This window comes from Hypanus sabinus, chromosome 9 (genome assembly GCF_030144855.1).
Source record: "Hypanus sabinus isolate sHypSab1 chromosome 9, sHypSab1.hap1, whole genome shotgun sequence".
Classification (NCBI taxonomy): domain Eukaryota; kingdom Metazoa; phylum Chordata; class Chondrichthyes; order Myliobatiformes; family Dasyatidae; genus Hypanus; species Hypanus sabinus.
This window is the reverse complement of record NC_082714.1, coordinates 11,669,314-11,688,608: the sequence shown is the minus strand read 5'-3', so window position 1 is coordinate 11,688,608 and position 19,295 is coordinate 11,669,314. Positions and strand designations below refer to the sequence as shown.

General features: G+C 43.2%; 1 protein-coding gene across 2 annotated transcripts in view; it reads left to right on the top strand.

Moving 5' to 3' along the window:
• The window catches only part of pkd1a (polycystic kidney disease 1a), a 272,402-nt gene that overhangs the window by 90,451 nt on the left and 162,656 nt on the right, over positions 1-19,295 (top strand). For both annotated transcript variants that reach the window (XM_059979055.1, XM_059979056.1), the window contains exons 5-11: positions 3,505-3,683; positions 7,006-7,647; positions 10,144-10,318; positions 11,905-12,125; positions 15,017-15,132; positions 15,842-15,992; positions 18,554-18,810. In XM_059979055.1, the coding sequence (XP_059835038.1) occupies positions 3,505-3,683; positions 7,006-7,647; positions 10,144-10,318; positions 11,905-12,125; positions 15,017-15,132; positions 15,842-15,992; positions 18,554-18,810 (1,741 nt within the window). The remainder of the gene's footprint in view (positions 1-3,504; positions 3,684-7,005; positions 7,648-10,143; positions 10,319-11,904; positions 12,126-15,016; positions 15,133-15,841; positions 15,993-18,553; positions 18,811-19,295) is intronic.

Genomic DNA, 19,295 nt, shown 5'->3' with positions numbered 1-19,295 from the left:
GAGGCCGTTTGGACTCAAGTTGACATGCCCTCATCCTTTCACCTCACCTGTGTTCAGTTCTGGTCACCTCATAATAAAAAGGATGTGGAAGCTTTAGAGAGAGTGCAGAGACGATTTGCCAGGATGTGGCATGGATTAGAGAGCATGCTTTGTGAGGAGAAGTTGAGCAAGCTAGGGCTTTTCTCTTTGGAGCGATGAAGGATGAGAGGCGACTTGATAGAGTTTTACAAGATGATAAGAGGCATAGACAGAGTGAACAGCCAATATCTTTTCCCCAGGGTGGAAATGGCTAATATGAGGGAACATAATTTAAAGGTGATTGGAGGAAAGTGTAGGTGAGATATCAGAGGTAAGTTTTTCAGAGAAAGTGCAGAGTGCGTGGAACACCCTGAGGCAGATACATTAGGGACGTTTAAAAGACTCTTGGAAGCTGATAGATGAGATCAGGTGAGGGGGAAGGTAGGTGGATAAGGGTGTTGGGATGAAGTGAGAAGCGGGGAGGTGATAGGTGGAAAAGGTAAAGAGCTGAAGATATGTGTACGGATGAAAGAAAAACAGAGGCCTATGTAAGAGGGAAGGGTTGGGTTGATCTTGGACTAGGTTAAAATGTCGGCACAGTACTGTGGGACAAAGGACCTGGTCTATGTTCTGTGTTCTAACTGATTAGAGGTATGGAGTCATTGAGAGATACACTATGGAGCTGAACATTCCCAGACCATTTCAAAAACTCTGTGGTTTGATGTTTCATATTCTGTGTGATATTCACTCATTTTTTGCCATTTGTGTAATTTGTTTTTTTGTGCAGTGGGTGTTTGATGTTTTCTTTGAATGGTTTCCATGGTGTTTCTTTGTTTCATGGCTGTCTGTGGGGAAGACAAATCTTAGGGTTCTACACTGCATACATACTCTGATAATAAACTTAATTTAAATCTTTGAAACAGGCCCGTCAGCCCACAAGGTCTTTTGTGACCATCAACCAAATACTTACATTATTCCTACATTAATTCCATTTTTATTTTCCCCATCAACTACCCCCACTACACACTAGGAACAACGTACTGTGACCAGTGAACCTTTGGGATGTGGGAGTGCAGACTCCACGCCAGCAGTGCCCAGTGCCACTGTGCCACCCCTTAGCTTCACGTACACAATCTGCAAAGGTGTACTGGTATGCACTGCAGTTAACCAGGAGCCATTCTGCATGAAGTTCCCCTCGCTCGATTGCTGGAAATCTGCAAAGAATTTCTGTCCAATTTCTGTGTCACGAACACAAAGGATTCTGCAATTGCTGGAAATCCAGAGTAACACGTATAAAATGCTGGAGGAGCCCAGCAGATCAGACAGCACCTATGAGAAGGAAGAAGCAGTTGACGTATCAGGTCAACACCCTTCATTAATTGAAAACGAAGGGGAAGATTTCTCTTCCTGAGTTTTTCCGCCTCCCCCTTCCCCTTCCCCCTGCTTTCATTCCCCACTTTGGCTCCCCTCTTACCTCTTCTCGCCTGCCCATTACCTCTTTTCCTTTCTCCCATGGTCCACCCTCCTCTCCTATCAGATTCCTACTTCTGTAGCTCTTTACTGTTTCCACCTACCGCCTCGCATCTCCTCACTTCATCTCCCTTCCCTCAGCCACCCACCGTCCCCCTCACCTGGTTTCACCTATCACCTTCCAGCTTGTACTCCTTCCCCTCCCCCACCTTCGTACTCTGGCCTCGTTCCTCTTCCTTTCCAGTCCTGATGGAGGGCCACCTGTTCATTCAGATGCTATCTGACCTCCAGCATTCTGTGTGTGTTACTTGATAAATTCACCGAGTACAGTAGTTCAGTGATTGGTTGAGCAGGAAGTGAAGGCTTCAGCTTTCCACCGAAGTGCATAGATAAAAGGCAGCAGTCGCAAGTGGAACTTAGCAGTTTTATACACAACCTCCTATGCACAGAGTTTGCACTATCTCCCTGTGTTTGTGTGGGGTAATTTGCAATTGATTTATTATGATCACTTTAGCAAGATACACTCGGTGGCCATTTTATTAGGTACAACTGTGCACCTGCTCATTATTGCAAACTACATGGCAGCAACTCAGTACATAAAAGCAACCTGACATAATCAAGAGGTTCAGTTGTTGTTCAGACCAAACATCAGAGTGGGGAAGAAATGTGATCAAATGACTTTGACCTTGGAATGAATGTTGGTGCCAGATAGGGTGGTTAGAGTATCTCAGAAACTGCTGGTCTCATGAGATTTTCAAGCACAATAGTCTGTAGAGTTTGTAGAGAATGGTATGAAAAACAACAAAAAACATCGAGCAGCAGTCTATTGGCAAAAACACTTTGTTAATGAAAGAGGTCAGAGGAGCATAGCCAGACTAGTTCAAGCTGACAGGAAGGCAACAGTAACTCAAATAACCATGTATTACAACAGTTGGGTGCAGAGGAACATCTCTGAGTGCACAACAGACTGAACCTTGACATGGATGAGCTACAGCAGCAGAAGACACAAGCAAACACTCAGTGGCATTTTATTAGGTACAAGAAGAATGTAATAAGTTGGCTGTTGAGTATAAGTCTGATAACTCCAGTTCCAAAATGCACCAGCTTTATGAGCAGACACCAGAACTAGCTTGTTTTCCACGCTACAGACTCAACATTACATAATATACCACAATCAAGCTCTGCAACATTTAAATTTTCTAATTGTCAAAGTAGACTCAACTGGAATTAGATTGCCCATTAATTTGTGACCCTACTTTGGAAGGAACAGCCATTTGTTTCTTCCCACCAATCTTGCGGATGGGATCAAAACTTTATGATTTCCTCCTTATAACGCTCCTTGTTTCTCCTCTAGCTTGTATCGAATTGCAGGAGAATGAGATGGAGGTGTTTCCTAGACATAGATGTTGTCAAAATCAATTTGGTCTTTCTCCAACACTTCTTCAGATGTTTGACCTTTGCTGTCACTGCAGTAACCTTTGAAAACTGAACCCACCATTTTTAAATCATTCTGCCTATGACACTGGTGGCGTTTAGGGGCAGCAACAAAGGACCTCCATCTCTTCGTTTTCACTCCTGTCTGTCATACAAGTTCCAGGTGGAGACTCAGGAATACCATCACACTCAGATGTAGAAGGATTCTTCATTGCTGATCTGTAACAGTTTTGCTTGACCAGTCAGGCTGCCCTGAGCTGAACCCTTGAACATAGAGGACCAGTGGACCACTCTTAGTCTGGTCTCTACCCTTTGACCTGTTTGGCATGGGTGACTCAACCATGTGCCAAAGCACAAAGCCCTGTCTCCAGCCTACATATCTCTCTGGGTCATTGAGGCACACAAGCCTCCAGACCCTACAACAAGGTTGTGGCTCTCTTGGAGGTTATTGCTTATTTATTTATTCTTCTTCTTCCATTTTTCATAGACAAAAAATTTTGTAACCACTGCTACAATTTGTATATTTCATAAAGTGAAAAGAAAAATCAATGATAGATTCTTTTCCTTTTGATTTATTTTCAGAAACTTGAGCTTTAATGAGTTTGTTTGTGACTGTAACCTTTCTTGGTTACCGAGCTGGATGAATGAGGAAGAAGCAAATGGAATGATCATTGTTGACAGTGAATTCGTTAAGTGTGCCAAACCTTCAAAGCTAAAGGACGTATCTGTGTTAAGTGTTAATTTTTCAAGCCTTTTCTACGGTAAGTACCAACATTAGCAATCTAGTTCTGTGGTGGGAAACTATTTCAAGATTATGTGTCCAAATTGGTGATGATATTCTGAAAACTTCTCATGTACCAAGATCACAAGAGTGGACATGGAGAGAATGGTTCCAATAGTGGGGAAGTCTAGGACCAGAGGCACAGCCTTGGAATACAAGGATGTCTCTTTAGAATAGAGAGGGGGAGGAATTTCTTTAACCAGAGGGTGGTGGAATTTATTGCCTTGGAGGCCAGGTCATTGGGTGCATTTAAAACAGAGGTTCATAGGTTCTTGATTAACCATAGAACCATAGAACACTACAGCACAGTACAGGCACTTCAGCCCGCCATATTGTGCCAACCCATATAATCCTTAAAAAAAAGTACTAAACCCACACTACCCCATAACTCTCCATTTTTCTTTCATCCATGTGCCTGTCCAAGAGGCTCTTAAATATACGCTAATGTTTTATCCTCCACCACCATCCCTGGCAAGTCATTCCAGGCACTCACAACCCTCTGTAAAAAACTTACCCCTGATGTCTTCCCTAAACTTCCCTTCCTTAATTTTGTACATATGCCCTCTGGTGTTTGCTATTGGTGCCCTGGGAAACAGGTACTGACAATCCACCCTATCCATGCCTCTCATAATCTTGTAGACTTCAAACAAGTCCCCTCTCATTCTTCTACACTCCAAAGAGAAATGTCCCAGCTCTGCTAACCTTGCTTCATATGACTTGTTCTCCAAACCAGGCAACATCCTGGTAAATCTCCTCTGCACCCTCTCCATAGCTTCCACATCCTTCCTATAATGAGGTGACCAGAATTGAACACAATACTCTAAGTGCGGTCTCACCAGAGATTTGTAGAGTTGCAACATGACCTCTCTACTCTTGAACTCAATCCCCCTGTTAATGAAGCCCAGCATCCCATAGGCCTTCTTAACTACCCTATCAACCTGCACAGTGACCTTGAGGGATGTATGGATTTGAACCCCAAGGCTCCTTTGTTCATCTACACTCTTAAGTAACTGACCATTAATCCTGTACTCAGTCTTCTGGTTTGTCCTTCCAAAATGCATCACCTCACATTTCTCCGAATTGAACTCCATCTATCATTTTTCTGCCCAACTCTGCAGCCTGTCTATATCCTCTTGTAACCTTCGACCACCTACAGCTCCATCCACAACTCCTCCAATCTTCGTGTCATCCGTAAATTTACTCACCCATCCTTCCACCTCTACATCCAGGTCATTTATAAAAATCTCAAATAGCAGGGGTCCCAGGACAGATCCCTGCGGCACTCCACTAGTCACCGACCTCCAGGCAGAATACTTTCCTTCCACAACTACCTTCTGCTTTCTTCCTTTAAGCCAATTTTTTTATCCAAACAGCCAAGGTTCCACTTATCTCATGCCTCATGCCTTTCTGGATGAGTGTCTCATGAGGGACCTTGTCAAATGCTTTGCTAAAGTCCATGTAGACCACATCCACTGCCCTACCCTCATCAATTTCTTTTGCTACCTCTTCAAAAAAGTAAGATTAGTGAGGATGTCAGAGTTTATGGGGAGAGCAAACAGGAGAATGTTGTAAGGAGATAATAAATCATCCATGATTGAATAGTAGAGTAGACTGATGGGCCAAATGGCCTAACTGTGCTCCAATGTCTTATGATCTTACGGTAATTTTGAGCGGAGATTATCATTGATTAATAAGTAACCAACAATAATTTGGACTTTTTAAAGGAAAAATGGATAAGTCTTGTTGCTTACTTACAGGTTGTAAAAAAATATAGTTCACTGTTTCATTTAACAGTAAAATTGATTGTTATGTATCTTTTTATTATGGATGGGAGTTTAAAAAATCAGTGGTAACACTGCATGCCATGTTCTGTGCACACCATGGGTTTGCCACTTGATCCTTATCAAAATTCAAGTTTCAGTTTTATTTATCAGGTGTACGTCAAAGCACACAGTGACATACGGCATTTAGGCTAGCAACTAACACATCCGAGGATATGCTGGGGTGTCCCGCAGGTGTCACCACACATTCTGGTGCCAACACAGTTTGCCCACAATGTTTGGCAGAACAACACAGAACACAACAAAACAGAAGAACAAGAGCAACTCAAGTCCTGTTCCTCCCTCCCTCCTACCTACGTCCATTCTGAGTTCCCCCAACACGTCCAGTGGATTCAGACCAGGGCTCACAGGTATTGGGCTTCTACATCCCCTGAGGGTTGTAGAGATTCACAGACTGGGGGTTCCGGCCAACGAGTCTCAACTTCCAGGCTTCAATTGCTACATTATGGTTTAGCTTGAAATGTTAACGTGAGCTTCGATTCATCGGGAGCATTCAGGCTCACACAAAGCTTGCGACCCATGCATTCAAGAGATCTCTAGATGCAGGAAATCCAGAGTAAGACACACAAAATGCTGGGGGGATTTGTGCTGGGATTCATTTTTGAATTTGGCTCCATTCATGAGGACAATCTGGCACTATCATAAATACCCTTGAACTGCATGGATGTTTACGAAGGCAGTTATAAGTCAATCATGTTGCTCTGGGTCTGGAGTCAAATATCAACCAGTCTGTGTAAAAGACAACAGATTGCCATCTCTAAGGGAAACCAAATGGACTTCCACTGCAATTCAGATGCTTCATGGTCATCAATACAAACGCTAACCATTTATGGAATAAAGTTAATTTAAGTTTGCCTGTATCATTGAAGGCTTTGAACTTATGGTTACATATCATTCACCAGGGCCTCAAAATGGCTGAATACAGTGCTGTGCAAAAGTTTTAGGCACATATTTGTCACTGTGGAGTGGAGTTTGAGTTTGTAAATCTGGTTGGGAATGGCAAAGGTGCAGTGCCATGGGGAGGGGTGTGGGAAAGTTGGCAGAGAAGGAGTGCCAGGGGTACGTGCAGTCACACCCAGCCCTGAGACACTGAGCAAGGTAATTTGATTCCATGTGGTTGGTTTATTGATCATTACAGAATATCTGTGGTGCTTATCACTCCTTCCCCTTTTCCCAACCATGATTTCCCTTTCCCTGTCCCCATCCCACTCTCAGTCCACAATAGAGAATCATATTGGAATCGGGTGTACCGTCACTCACATATGTCATGATTTTTTTGTGGCAGCAGCACAATGCAATACATAAAATTTCTACAGTACTCTGCAAAAGTCTTAGGTACATAATTTTTTATATATATATAGCTAGGATGCCTAAGACTTTTGCACAGTATTGTAGTCACCTTACGCTCTAGATGTGTTTCAAACGAGCTTTATTCTGCAGTGTCTTGCCTTTTCTTTACAGGGTCTGAGCTTGTGGCCTGCTTGCCTGACAGACAGCCAGTAGTGAACCTGTCCTCCGTGCTATCGCAGAACTCCAGCAGAGAACACTGTATTGAGCTCTGTTTTAATGAGGGTGAACCATACGCTGTCTTGGACAATGAGAGTCACTGCCTGTGTGGCTCTGAGTTGGAACCGGATTCGGTCCCTGCATGCACACACGAGGCAGCGGACAGTGGGGTTATTCAGGTCTGTGGCTGCACTATCATAGAGCAAGCTTTCAAAGCTACAATTGCGAATTTTGCCGAACCTCGCACTTTCAGCCTTTTTGAGGCTGCCCGGTTGACTGTTAAAACTTTAGTTAACATTAGCACTTTCCAGTGGGACTTTGGAGACCTGTCACCACCCTTGAATACGAGCAGCCACACAGTGTTCCACAAGTATGGACTCCCGGGGACATACCTGGTCAGTGTTGCCTTCTATGTAGGCAAAAAGCTTACCTCACTGCACGTGGAGATAAACGTCACCACTCCCCCAAGAAGGCTGGAGATGATGTGTCCTCTTGTGGTCCAAACGAACCAAAGCATAGACGTTAGGATCTACAACTGGGATAGCAACAGTCTCACTGCATCGTGGAGTGTTACATCTAACAATGACACAGAAAGAGGTAAGTAATAAAGCTAATCACATTAACTAATTCCCTAACTTCAGTCTCCAGCTGAAGCCATTAATGCTTACTTTAATTATTTCAATTCTGGCTCTTCAAGCCATGTCACTAGGCAATCCCGCAATTTAACCTCAACCTAATCGCAGGACAGTTTACAACGATCGATTATCCTACCAGTCTTCGGACTGTGGGAGGAAACCGAAGCGCCAGAAGGAAACCCATCGGGAGAATGTACTGAGAGTGGCAAGAATTGAAATCGGGTTGGCTGTACTGTATAGAGGTGTTCATGATGGGATTATCAGCTGTGTAGTTTGTTCAGCCAAGTGTCCTTTGAATAGTCATTATAAGAAACCTGGCATTCCAGATCCCCTGCCCCTTCTCCATTCAACCAGACTGAGTGGGCATAATCTTAAAATTACTGATAGACCTGTAATGAATGGGTTAGTACGTTCCCCCCGTGACTGCCCCAGTTTCCCCCCACGTTCCAGCGATGTATGGGTTAGAGTTAGTAATCCGTGGGAACGCTATATTGGCGCCACTTGCATGGCAGCACCTGGCAGCTGTCCCTAACGCAATCCCCGGACAGTGTGGGACTGTGACGCAAACAATGCAGTTCACTATATGCTTCGATGTACAGGTGACAAAAAAATCCATTCAACCAGGTTGTGTGGGCATCAGTTTAAAGTTACTGATGGACTAGTTCTGAATGCAGATTCAGTTTTAAGGACTGAATCCCCATTCAATACTGATCCAAAAGTTTCCTGTCCTGGGAACCACTGCTTTCTCAAGAAGGAAAACCCTCAAGTTTTGACTGTACATATATACAACCAAACGAAACAATGTTCCTCCGGTCCACAGTGAACCCACAAACATATATCACAGCACATAAACCAAAATATTACCACAAATAAGTGTATGTGAAATGCGCAGCACAGATGAACAGCAAATAACTCACTGCCCTGATGATAAGACCTCGGTGGTGGCAGGGTATTCATTAGTCTCACAACCTTTGTGAGGTCTAATTTGGAGTATTGTGTGCAGTTTTAGTCACCAATGTGCAGGAAAGATGAAAATAAGATTGAAAGAATGTAAAAAAATACAAGGATGCTACCAAAACTTGAGGACCTGTGTTGTAGGAAAAGGTTGAATAGGTTAGGACTTTATTCCCTAGAACATAGAAGACTGAGGCAAGATTTGATAGAGGCATACAAAATCATGAGGAGTATAGATAGGGCAAACACAAGCAGGCTTTTTCCACTGAGGTTGGGTGAGACTACAACTAAAGGTCATGGGTTAAGGGTGAAAGGTGAAAAGATTAACAGAAACATGGGGGGGAATCTGCTCCACTCACTGGGTGGTGTGATTGTGGAACAAGCTGCCAGCACAAATGGTGGATGCTGGGTCGATTTCAACATTTAAGAGAAATTTGGATAAGTACATAGATGAGAGGTATGGAGAACAATGATCGTGGTGCAGGTTGATGAGATTAGGCAGATTAAGGGTTTGGCATAGACTAGATGGGCCAAAGGGCCTGTTTCTGTGCTGTAGTGTTCTATAAGTTTATAGATTCTCCCAGCGTTTAGAGCCTCTCAAATAGTCCACATCACAATAGAAATCCTAACCTTCTTTCTGAAAAACCTGGATAGAGTGAATGTGAAGAGGATGCTTCCGTTGGTAGAAGCATCCAAGATCCAAGGGCACAGCCTCAGAATAAAGGGATCTCCTTTTATAATAGAGATGAGGAGGGACTTCTACAGCTAGAGTTTAGTGAATCGGTGGAATTCATTGCCACAGACGGCTGTGGAGCCCAAGTCATTGGGTATATTTAAAGTGGTATTTGGACATTTACAAAGACAGGTGGGTAAAAAGGGTCATTGGAGACCCGAGTCACCCCAACCATAAACTGTTCCAGCTGCTACCATCTGGGAAATGGTACCACAGCATAAAAGCCAGGACCAACAGGCTCCAGGACAGCTTCTTCCACCAGGCCATTGGACTGATTAACTCATGCTGACTCTACTGTATTTCTATGTTATATTGACTATCCTGTTGTACATAATATTTATTATAAATTACCATAATTGCACATTGCACATTTGAGCAGAGGCATAACATAAAGATTTTTACTCCTCATGTATGTGAAGGCTGTAAGTAATAAAGTCAATTCAATTCAATTCAGTTCTGGAGTAGCAAGGGTATCAGAGTTTATGCGGAGAGGGAAAATGAATCAGTGATGATCGAATGCCAGAGCAGACTTGATGGGCTTAATTGCCTAATTCTCCTCTGATGTTTTATCATCTTATACCCGAGTTCAAGTGCACTAAGTTATGTTGTAGTTCTATAAAACCCTGGTTAGACCGCGCTTGGAATAATGTGTTCAGTTCTGGTCGTCTCATTATAGAAAGGATGTTATATAAAACCCTCAACACTTATCAAGGCCACATCTCAATGTTAGAGATAATCCTAATTTGCCTTGTTATTTCTAATTCTCCACAGAGACTCCATTTTGTCCATTAGGTGGACACTACAGCCAAAATCACTGTTACGTATTGGTGACAAACGTTTCCACTTGGCACACGGCTCGTCAGTTTTGTCGATCTCACGGCGATGGTGACCTAGCAACAGTGAAGAGTCCAGAAATTCAGAATTTTATAGCAAATCTTACAGGATGGTAAGCTTCCTACAATCCTTTAACAAGGCTGGTATTTTCTCAGAGTTTCTCTGGTTTAAGATTTTTTCCATTGATTGATCTTCATGGCATTCACCTGCTTGGGTTTTGCAGCACAGCTCTCTGGCCGACAATCTTGTGCTGGTATGTTAGCCTACTCTGTAATCTGACCCTTCCCTCCTACAAAGCCTTTCCTCTTTTCAATAGATGCTGCCTATCCTGCCGATTTTCTCCAGTATTTTGAGTGTGTTGCTCTGGATTTTCAGCATCTGCAGAACTTCTCGTAAATAAAATCCCATGTTCAAAATAGAATGGTCAGAGAAAAGAAACCAGGTTAATAACTTTAAAATTAGCCACCTCAGTAGAGCCATCTCTTATATTTTGCCTAGGTAGCCTCCAACCTGATGGCATGAACATTGATTTCTCCTTTTGGTAATTTTTTTCCCTCTTCTATTCCCACTCTGGCCTCTTACCTCTTTTCCTTATCTGCTGATCAGCTCCCCCAGTGCCCCTCCTGCCCTTTACCTTTCCCACTCAGCTGACTTCACCTATCACTTTTTAGCTAGCCCTCCTTTCCCTCCCCACAACCTCTTAATTCCGGCACCTTTCTCCTTCCTTTAAGTCCTAAGTAAGGTTTTCTGCCTGAAATGCCGACTGTTTATTCTTTTCTGTCGATGCAGCTGGGCCAGCTGACTTCCTCCAGTATTTTAAGTCTGTTACTCTAAACTAAAGTGCAGGCAGACATTTAGGTGCAAGGCCTTTATTTTACTGTATGACCTCTCTTCAATAATCTTAAGAGAACAGGAGAGAAAGTGTCATTGAGCCTGATCGTACATGCTTTCAGGCTTTTGTATCTTCTGCCTGTTACGAGGGAGTGGAAGAAGAGAGAATATTTGGAGTGGGATTGATCTCTGATTATGCCGGCTGCTCTTTCCAAGGCAGCATGAAATGTAGAAAGTGTTCACGGAGGGGAGGCTGTGAAGTGCTGAGCTGTTCCACAATTATCTGCAGTTTCTTGTGGTTTTCGGCAGAGTAGCAGAATGAGCCCAATACATCATGGGCATGTCCCTCTCCTCCATCGGTACTATCTACAGGAGGTGTTACCTCAAGAAGGCAACATCCATCATCAAAGATCCCCAGCATCCAGCCATGCCATCTTCTCAAGGCTGCCATTGGGCAGGAAGTACAGAAGCCTAAATTCACACACCAAAGGTTCAATAACAGCTACCTCCCTTCATCCATTTGGTCCTTGAACCAGCCTACACAACTGTAATCACAGACACAAGAAGTTCTGCAGATGTATGAAATCTTGAGCAACATGTACAAAACGCAGGAAGAACTCAGCAGTTCAGGCAGCATCTATAAAGGGGAATAAACAGTCAACGTTTCTGGCAGAGACTCTTCATTGGGACTTAAGGCTGATCGAGGAAGAAGCTCGGATGAAACATCTCATTTGCCTTAGCTGGCCATGATGTATACAAACAGGTGCATTGTTAAAAATTGGTGAGGGTCAACGGGAACATGTTGAATTGTCTGCTGACTTTCTTGTGCCTTCATGATTGATTTAATGCCCGTTTTTCTCGTTGCAGCAAGCATCCTGTGTGGATAGGTCTCAGTGATACTGCAAGTGCTGGAACACTGCAGTGGGTGGACGGGTCTACCCTCGAAAATGATCAGGACTGGTTGCCTTGGGAACTAAACATGCTAGTCGATGGAACATGCGTGTTCATGAATGCAAGCCATGAAGGAGAATGGCAGGCAGACCTGTGCACTGCAAGGAAAAGTTTTGTTTGCAAATACAGAGCTGGAGGTGTGTTTATAAAACAATGAAACAGCTTCTTCTTAGCAAAGCACCAGTCAAGGAGTCTGCATTAAAATGTGTTCAAATAGGTCAGAGGTCTTGGTTAGAACTTCGCTGTAGCTTTCCTCCCAATATCCTCAAGGTTGCATTGGAATGAGCTGCGGGTTTGCAGGCAGGTCCAGGGGAAACCATTTGCCAACTCTCAACAGTGTACACCTGATCATTCACTCTGCCCCCTGATCTCTCCACGGAGTCCAACGACATTTCATAATTCATGTTTCAAGTTTCAAGTTCAAGTTCATTGGCACTCAATCATGCATGTGCGTACAGCTAAATGAAACATCGTTCCTCTGGCACCAAGGTGCAATACACAAAACATACTGTAGAGTCACACGTAGCACTATAGCTCCAATCCAGCACATAGTTACAAAATAATATTAACGCAAGTCTCTGAGTGACATGGCCTGAAGATTGATGGGTTGACATAAAGAGTGACGTGCTACCGGCACTATTATAATGAAACAAGCAGTCATATAAATATGTGAAAGGGGCTGGTTACACTTCATATCTGGTCCCTCAGCTTTAGATTTTGCCTGATTTTGCTCATTCATCGGAGGGGAGTCACTGATCTACATTAAGCATTGAACATAGGACATTACAGCACCGTAGAGACCCTTTGGCCCATGATGTTGTGCCGACCTTTTAACCTACTCGAAGATCAACCTAACCCTTCCTTCGCACATAGCCCTCTGTTTTCCTCCCTAAGAAAGGCACTTTGCAGGATTGAGACACAAGCATTCCGCAGGCACTGGAAATCCAGAGAAATATGCACAAAGTAGTAGAGGAACTCAACAGATCAGGTAGCATCTATGGAGAGGTATCGACAGTTGACCTTTCAGGTTGAGACTCTTCATCAGGACAGGAAAGGAAGGGGGGAGAAGCTCAAGTAAGAAATTGCGGGGAGGGGATGGCAAGTGATCGGTGAGACCAGGAAAGGGGGAAGGTGGGTGGGTGGGGAGGAGGGGGATGAAGTAAGAAGCTGGGAGGTGATAAATGGAAGAGGTAAAGAGCTGATTAAGAAGAAGTCTGATAGAACAGGACAGTAGACCATGGAAGTGAGGAGGGGAAACAGTGGGAGGAGATAAATACATTTATCATTAATAAAGCAAATTGATGTCACTGGTCATGACATTTGACCACAGTGGAAAAGCCTTAACTTTCCAATCCCCTCTCCTCCATCTACCTATCCAATTCCTTTTAAATGTTGCTATTGTATCCTTCCTGAACACTCCTTCCAGCTCACTCCAGGTCCTCACTACCCTCTGTGTAAAGCAGTTACCCCTCAGGTTTCCTTTAAATCTCTTCACTCTTATCTTGTATCTGTGCCCTCTATTTTTGGACTCCTCAACTCCCATCAAGACAATAACCATCAACCTTATCCATACCCCACATTTCTTCTTCGTGAGGGGTATGTGAGTCTTCCAGGAGTTCCCATCCAAAGGAACTGTGGTGACGTTCATGAAAAAATAGCCACTGGAAACCCAACATCACTTTCCTCCAGTAAGCCTGCAGCAAAGCCTAGTGCTCAAGGGGCTTAGCAATACTGAGAGTAAACAATGCCCATAGATATGCCTGCACCACCAATTAAGCCACAGTTAAATTAAGTTAAATCAAACATAGTTCAATAAATTTATGACTGAGATGTGTTTGGATTGTGGGGTGATTGTTATGGGGAATTGGCAGGAAAGTTAAGTCAAGTTTATTGTCATTTAACTATATACATGTATACCTTCAAATGAGAGAAAGTTTCTCTGGACCAGGGTATAAAGTGCAGTAGTATACATGACATACGTAACCCATAATAACTTATGAAATCTATTGATCGATTACACAGAAATGAACAAACTAAAGTGCATAAATTAAATATTGTCATTGTCAGGAACCTGTGACTCTTTGAATACAATGTGGCAGGGAGTTCAGAAACCTAATTGTCTGACAGAAGAAACTGTTTCTCATCATGCCTGTTCTTGTCTTTATGCATCAGAGTCTGCTGCCTGTTGGTAGAAAGTCAAGCAGATTGCTGGCTGGATGGGTGGGATCCTTAAGGCTCTGCCCTTAAGGGAAAGTGCATTTACCACCCTGAGCAGACCTGGCAAGGTTGGGCTCAATGGCAGACCAGCCAAGAAAAACCAAACCCAAATGGTCTAATTCTGTTCTGCAGTCTTATGGTGTTACAGTCTAACATTTGTTGCTATTTCTCATGGTTAATTATTGAAAAGTTTGAGTTGTATCTTTGAACAACTTGTTTTCAGATTGGAAACACCTCCTTTGTTTTATTTATATTATTGTATACAGTTATCTTATGGACCATATAACCATATAACCATATAACAATCACAGCACGGAAACAGGCCATCTTGGCCCTCCTAGTCCGTGCCGAACCCTTAATCTCACCTAGTACCACCTACCCGCACTCAGCCCATAACCCTCCACTCCTTTCCTGTCCATATACCTATCCAATTTTACCTTAAATGACACAACTGAACTGGCCTCTACTACTTCTACAGGAAGCTCATTCCACACAGCTATCACTCTTTGAGTAAAGAAATACCCCCTCGTGTTTCCCTTAAACTTCTGCCCCCTAACTCTCAAATCATGTCCTCTAGTTTGAATCTCCCCTACTCTCAATGGAAACAGCCTGTTCACGTCAACTCTATCTATCCCTCTCAAAATTTTAAATACCTCGATCAAATCCCCCCTCAACCTTCTACGCTCCAATGAATAGAGACCTAACTTGTTCAACCTTTCTCTGTAACTTAATTGCTGAAACCCAGGTAACATCCTAGACAATTGCATACTCTTCACTGACTAATGTTGTCCTTGTATGTTTTGTAAAACAGAGAGGATTCCTGGAGCTGATTATCTTCTGGTGGGATTGCCAGTGTTTAGGACACACTTACGAGTCAGAAATATCACTGTCAACAACAACATCCCACCATCTGTGGGGCTGGGGGAGGTAAGTGACAGTCTGACTATGGTATGGTTGACACATTAGTTACCTGTGGTGTCAGAGGGTCATACATCTCATCTGCAGGTAGGTGCAGCCATTATCTGCCTGTACTTCTACGCTCTGAGTATAGGCAGAGACTGAAGACCACGGTACCCATAGAGTGGAGCAAGAAGTATGGTCAAGTGAGGCACTGAGTGTACCTGTACAGTCTTCAGCAGCTGTAGCCCATCCACAACAAGGTTCAATGTGTTGTGCATTCAGAGATGCTCTTCTGCACACCACTGTTGTAATGCATGGTTATTTGAATTTTTGTTGCCTTAGATCACATTTCCTTCCCATTATGATGTTTGTGCTGAACAGCAATTGAACCTCGACCATGTCAACATGCTTTTATGTATTGAGTGGCTGCAACATGATTGGCTGATTAGATACTTGCATTAACGAGTAAGTGTACAAGTGTGCCTAATAAAGTGGCCACTAATGAAAGACACTGCCCAGAAGAAGATAATGGCAAACTATTTCTGTTAAAAAAAAAATTGCCAAGAACAATCATGGTCATGGAGAGATGATGATCACCCACATCATAAGACATGGCAGATAGCGAATGAATGAACTGGATGTATAAAAAACAGAAACAGGGAAGGGAGATGAATGCATTTTCTTCATCTGTGGCAAATCACTTTCTAACCCTTATGTTTAAATATTTGTCTTGTAGCTGATGGTCTTCCCGGGTCTTTGGTTCAGTCATAAAGGGAACATTTCAGTGATTGAAATGGCCACACAAAAGTTGAACCGCACTGTGCAGGTGAGGTTTCGGATCTACCGACCAAGATGTGCTGGAACAGACCTGCACCTTGTGACACCAGGTAATGGCTTAACAATGGGAATTATGGCATGGAAAGTCAGAATTCCCTCTCATCATTCTGGAACGATGGATAATTCCCAGCGCAGTGATAGACCATTCAGCCTACGTATGTGATGGTCGTGACTGAGCTACCCAACCTTGCGCCAAATTCCCACACCCGATCCTCTTAGTCACACCTCCTCAAATACAAGCTTTTCTGCCATTAATGGATGGCACGGTAGCTGGAAATATTTCGGAAAGTGTGTAGCTTGTGTGGTTGATGCTTGGGTTGAGTTGTTCTCCGATCTTGGCTATCTACCTGCAGCAACCCACTGACGATGTCTCCTCGCATGCTGACGAAACGTTTGCAAGTAAATTGCCAGTAGCGGTTAGCGTACTGTAATTGTGCAATTTCACCGCTGTCTGTAAGGAGTTTATACATTCTCCCTGTGAATGTGCGGGTTTTCTCTGGGTGGTCCGGTCTGCCCTCCCACAATCCAAAGGCGTCTTGTTTGGTAGGTTAATAAGTCAATGTGAATTGTCCCAGGATTAAGCTAGGATTAAGTCGGGGGATTGCTGGGCGACCTGGCTCAAAGGACTGGAAGGGCCTATTCCACATTGTATTCAATCAGTTAGTCAATCAATCAGTCAACCAATCAATCGATCAAATTCCAAAGATGTCTGGTTTAGTAGGTTAATTGGTCACGTGAGTATAATCGGGTGGTGCAGGCTCATTGGGCTGGAAGAGCCTGTTACCAAACTGTACATCGAAATACATAGGAAGTAAAAATCACCCTTTCAGGCAGTTCCACAGTCTATCAACTTTTGGATGAAAAATCTTTCCTCATCTCTTTTTTATTCTTCTATCGCTAACTTTAAACACAATAAATAGCATAGGTTGCTAGAGGAAGTGCCTAAAGCTCACAGATATGAACATATTAGCAGGGAAAAGTACAAAGTAAATTTATTATCAATTACATATCACCATATACTCCCTTGAGATTCATTTTCTTGTGGACATATTCAATTAATCCATAATAGAATAATAACCATAATAGAATTGATGAAAGGCTACACCAACTTGGGCATTCAACCAGTGTGCAGAAGACAACAATCTGTGCAAATACAAAAAGAAAGAAATAATGATAATAAATAAATAAGCAATAAGTATCAAGAACGTGAAATGAAGAGACCTTGACAGAGAGTCCATAGGTTGTTGGAACATTTCAATAACTGAAGTTGAGTGAAGTTATCCATTTTTGTTTCAGGAGGCTGATGGTTGAGAGGTAGTAACTGTTGTTGAACCTATTGGTGTGAGTCCTGATGCTCCTGTACATTCTTTGCATGCAGGCAAATGGGATTACTAGCTTAGATGTGAATTTTGATCAGCATGGACAAGTTGGACCAAAAAGCCTTTTGCTATCCTATGTGACTCTAAGACTCCCCACAGATTCTAGTCTTAATCAAAAATGAAAGTCAAAAGTCAAAGTAAATTTATTATCAAAGTATATATATGCCATCATTTACTCCCCTGGGATTCATTTTCTTGCAGGCCCACACAGGAAAATAAAAAAATGCAATAGAATATATAAAAAGCGAAACATAAACCAAGACTGACAAACAGTGTGCAAACAAAGGCAAAATGCGCAAATAAAAAATAAAGAAATAATATTGAGAACATAAGTTGCAGAGTCCCTTAAAGTGAGTCGGTTGGTTTTGGAATCAGTTCAGAGTTGAAGTGAGCAAAGTTATCCATGTTGGTTCAGAAGCCTGATGGTTGTAAGGTAATAACTGTTCCTGAACCTTGTGGTGTGGGACGTAAGACTTCTGTACCTCCTGGCTGATGGCAGCAACAAGATGAGAGCCATACCCACCCGTCCAAACTTTAGGGCCAATTTTAACCAACTAATTGCTTGGGAAAACAGAGGGACAGAATCTGCAGAGTGCACCAGTGGTCAGATCTGACCTGGGGCACCAGAGGTGTCAGGATACAGCCCTGTCCATCACAGGTAACGCCCTCCCCACCATTGAGTACATTTCTACATGGAGCGCTGTTACAGGAAAGCAGCATCCATCATCAAGGACTTCCGCCATCTCTTCTCGCTTCTGCCATCAGGAAGAAGGTACAGGAGCCTCAGGACTCACTCTACCAGGTTCAGAAACAGTTATTACCCCTCAACCATCAGGTTCTTGAACAAGAGGAGATAACTTCACTCACCCCCAATATTGAACTCTTCCCACAACTATGGACTCACTTTCAAGGACTCTTTATCTTGTTATCGATATTTATCGTTTATTTATCTATTATATTTTTCTTTTTGTATTTCTTTGTTGCCTTTTGTGCCTTTGTCTGTTCTCTTGTGTGCAGTTTTTCATTGATTCTGTTGTGTTTCTTTGTTCTTACTGTGAATTCCCACAAAAAAAAATAAAAAAGAATCTCAGGGTTGTATGTGCTTTGAAAATAAGTTTACTTTGAACTGTAACCTTTGATTTTTGAGGCTGTAGCACTGTGCCAACCTGTTTTAAGTTGAAATGTATTTTCCAAAGTTCTCTCTGGAACCATGTGGCCATTTATTCTTGCAGACAGTGAAGAAGTGTGCATCTCCTTTGCTTTGTGCCTGTCTCGAGCTCGTGCCAACACGACTCACGGCTGTGCCGGTGGGTCCAAGTGGTGCGCGGCGGAAGATGCTTGCTTGCCATTCAAAGGGCCCTGCAGCTCCGACGTCTTCACGCGGTGCCCCAACTTAAAGCCGCCGCGCTTCAACAGAAGCCATCCTAATTACGACATTGTGTCCGAGACCACCTGGAGTGTGCCTGCGGGCAGTGGTGCCCATTATGTGGTAAGATAACCTGCTGCTTTCGCCGTCAACGTCATTTCTTCTTCCGTTACTAGGGTGAGCTATTAACTGGTTAACCTGGTTAACAAAATGAACCAGCTGTAGATGGACAAAGATGAGTGTGCAGAAGAGGTGTACCAGGATTCCGTATTAAAAAGAACAATTTCCCATTCTGGCTCCCCTCTTACTCTTTCTTTTCTCTTCACCTTCCCTCTGCTGCCCTCCTCCTTCCCTTTCTTCCATGATCTTTCTATCCCATCCTGTCAAATTCCTTCTTCTTTAGCCCTTTACCTTTTCCACCAATCATCTCCCAGCTTCTTATTTCATTACCCCTTCCCCCACCCACCCACCTTCTTCCCCTCATTTGATCTCACCCAGCACCAGTCAGCTTGTGCTCCTCTTCCCATTATCCTATTCTGGCTTCCTCTCCAGAGATGTTGGCACCCAGAAACTTGAAACTGTTCACTCTTTCCAATGATTGTGTCATT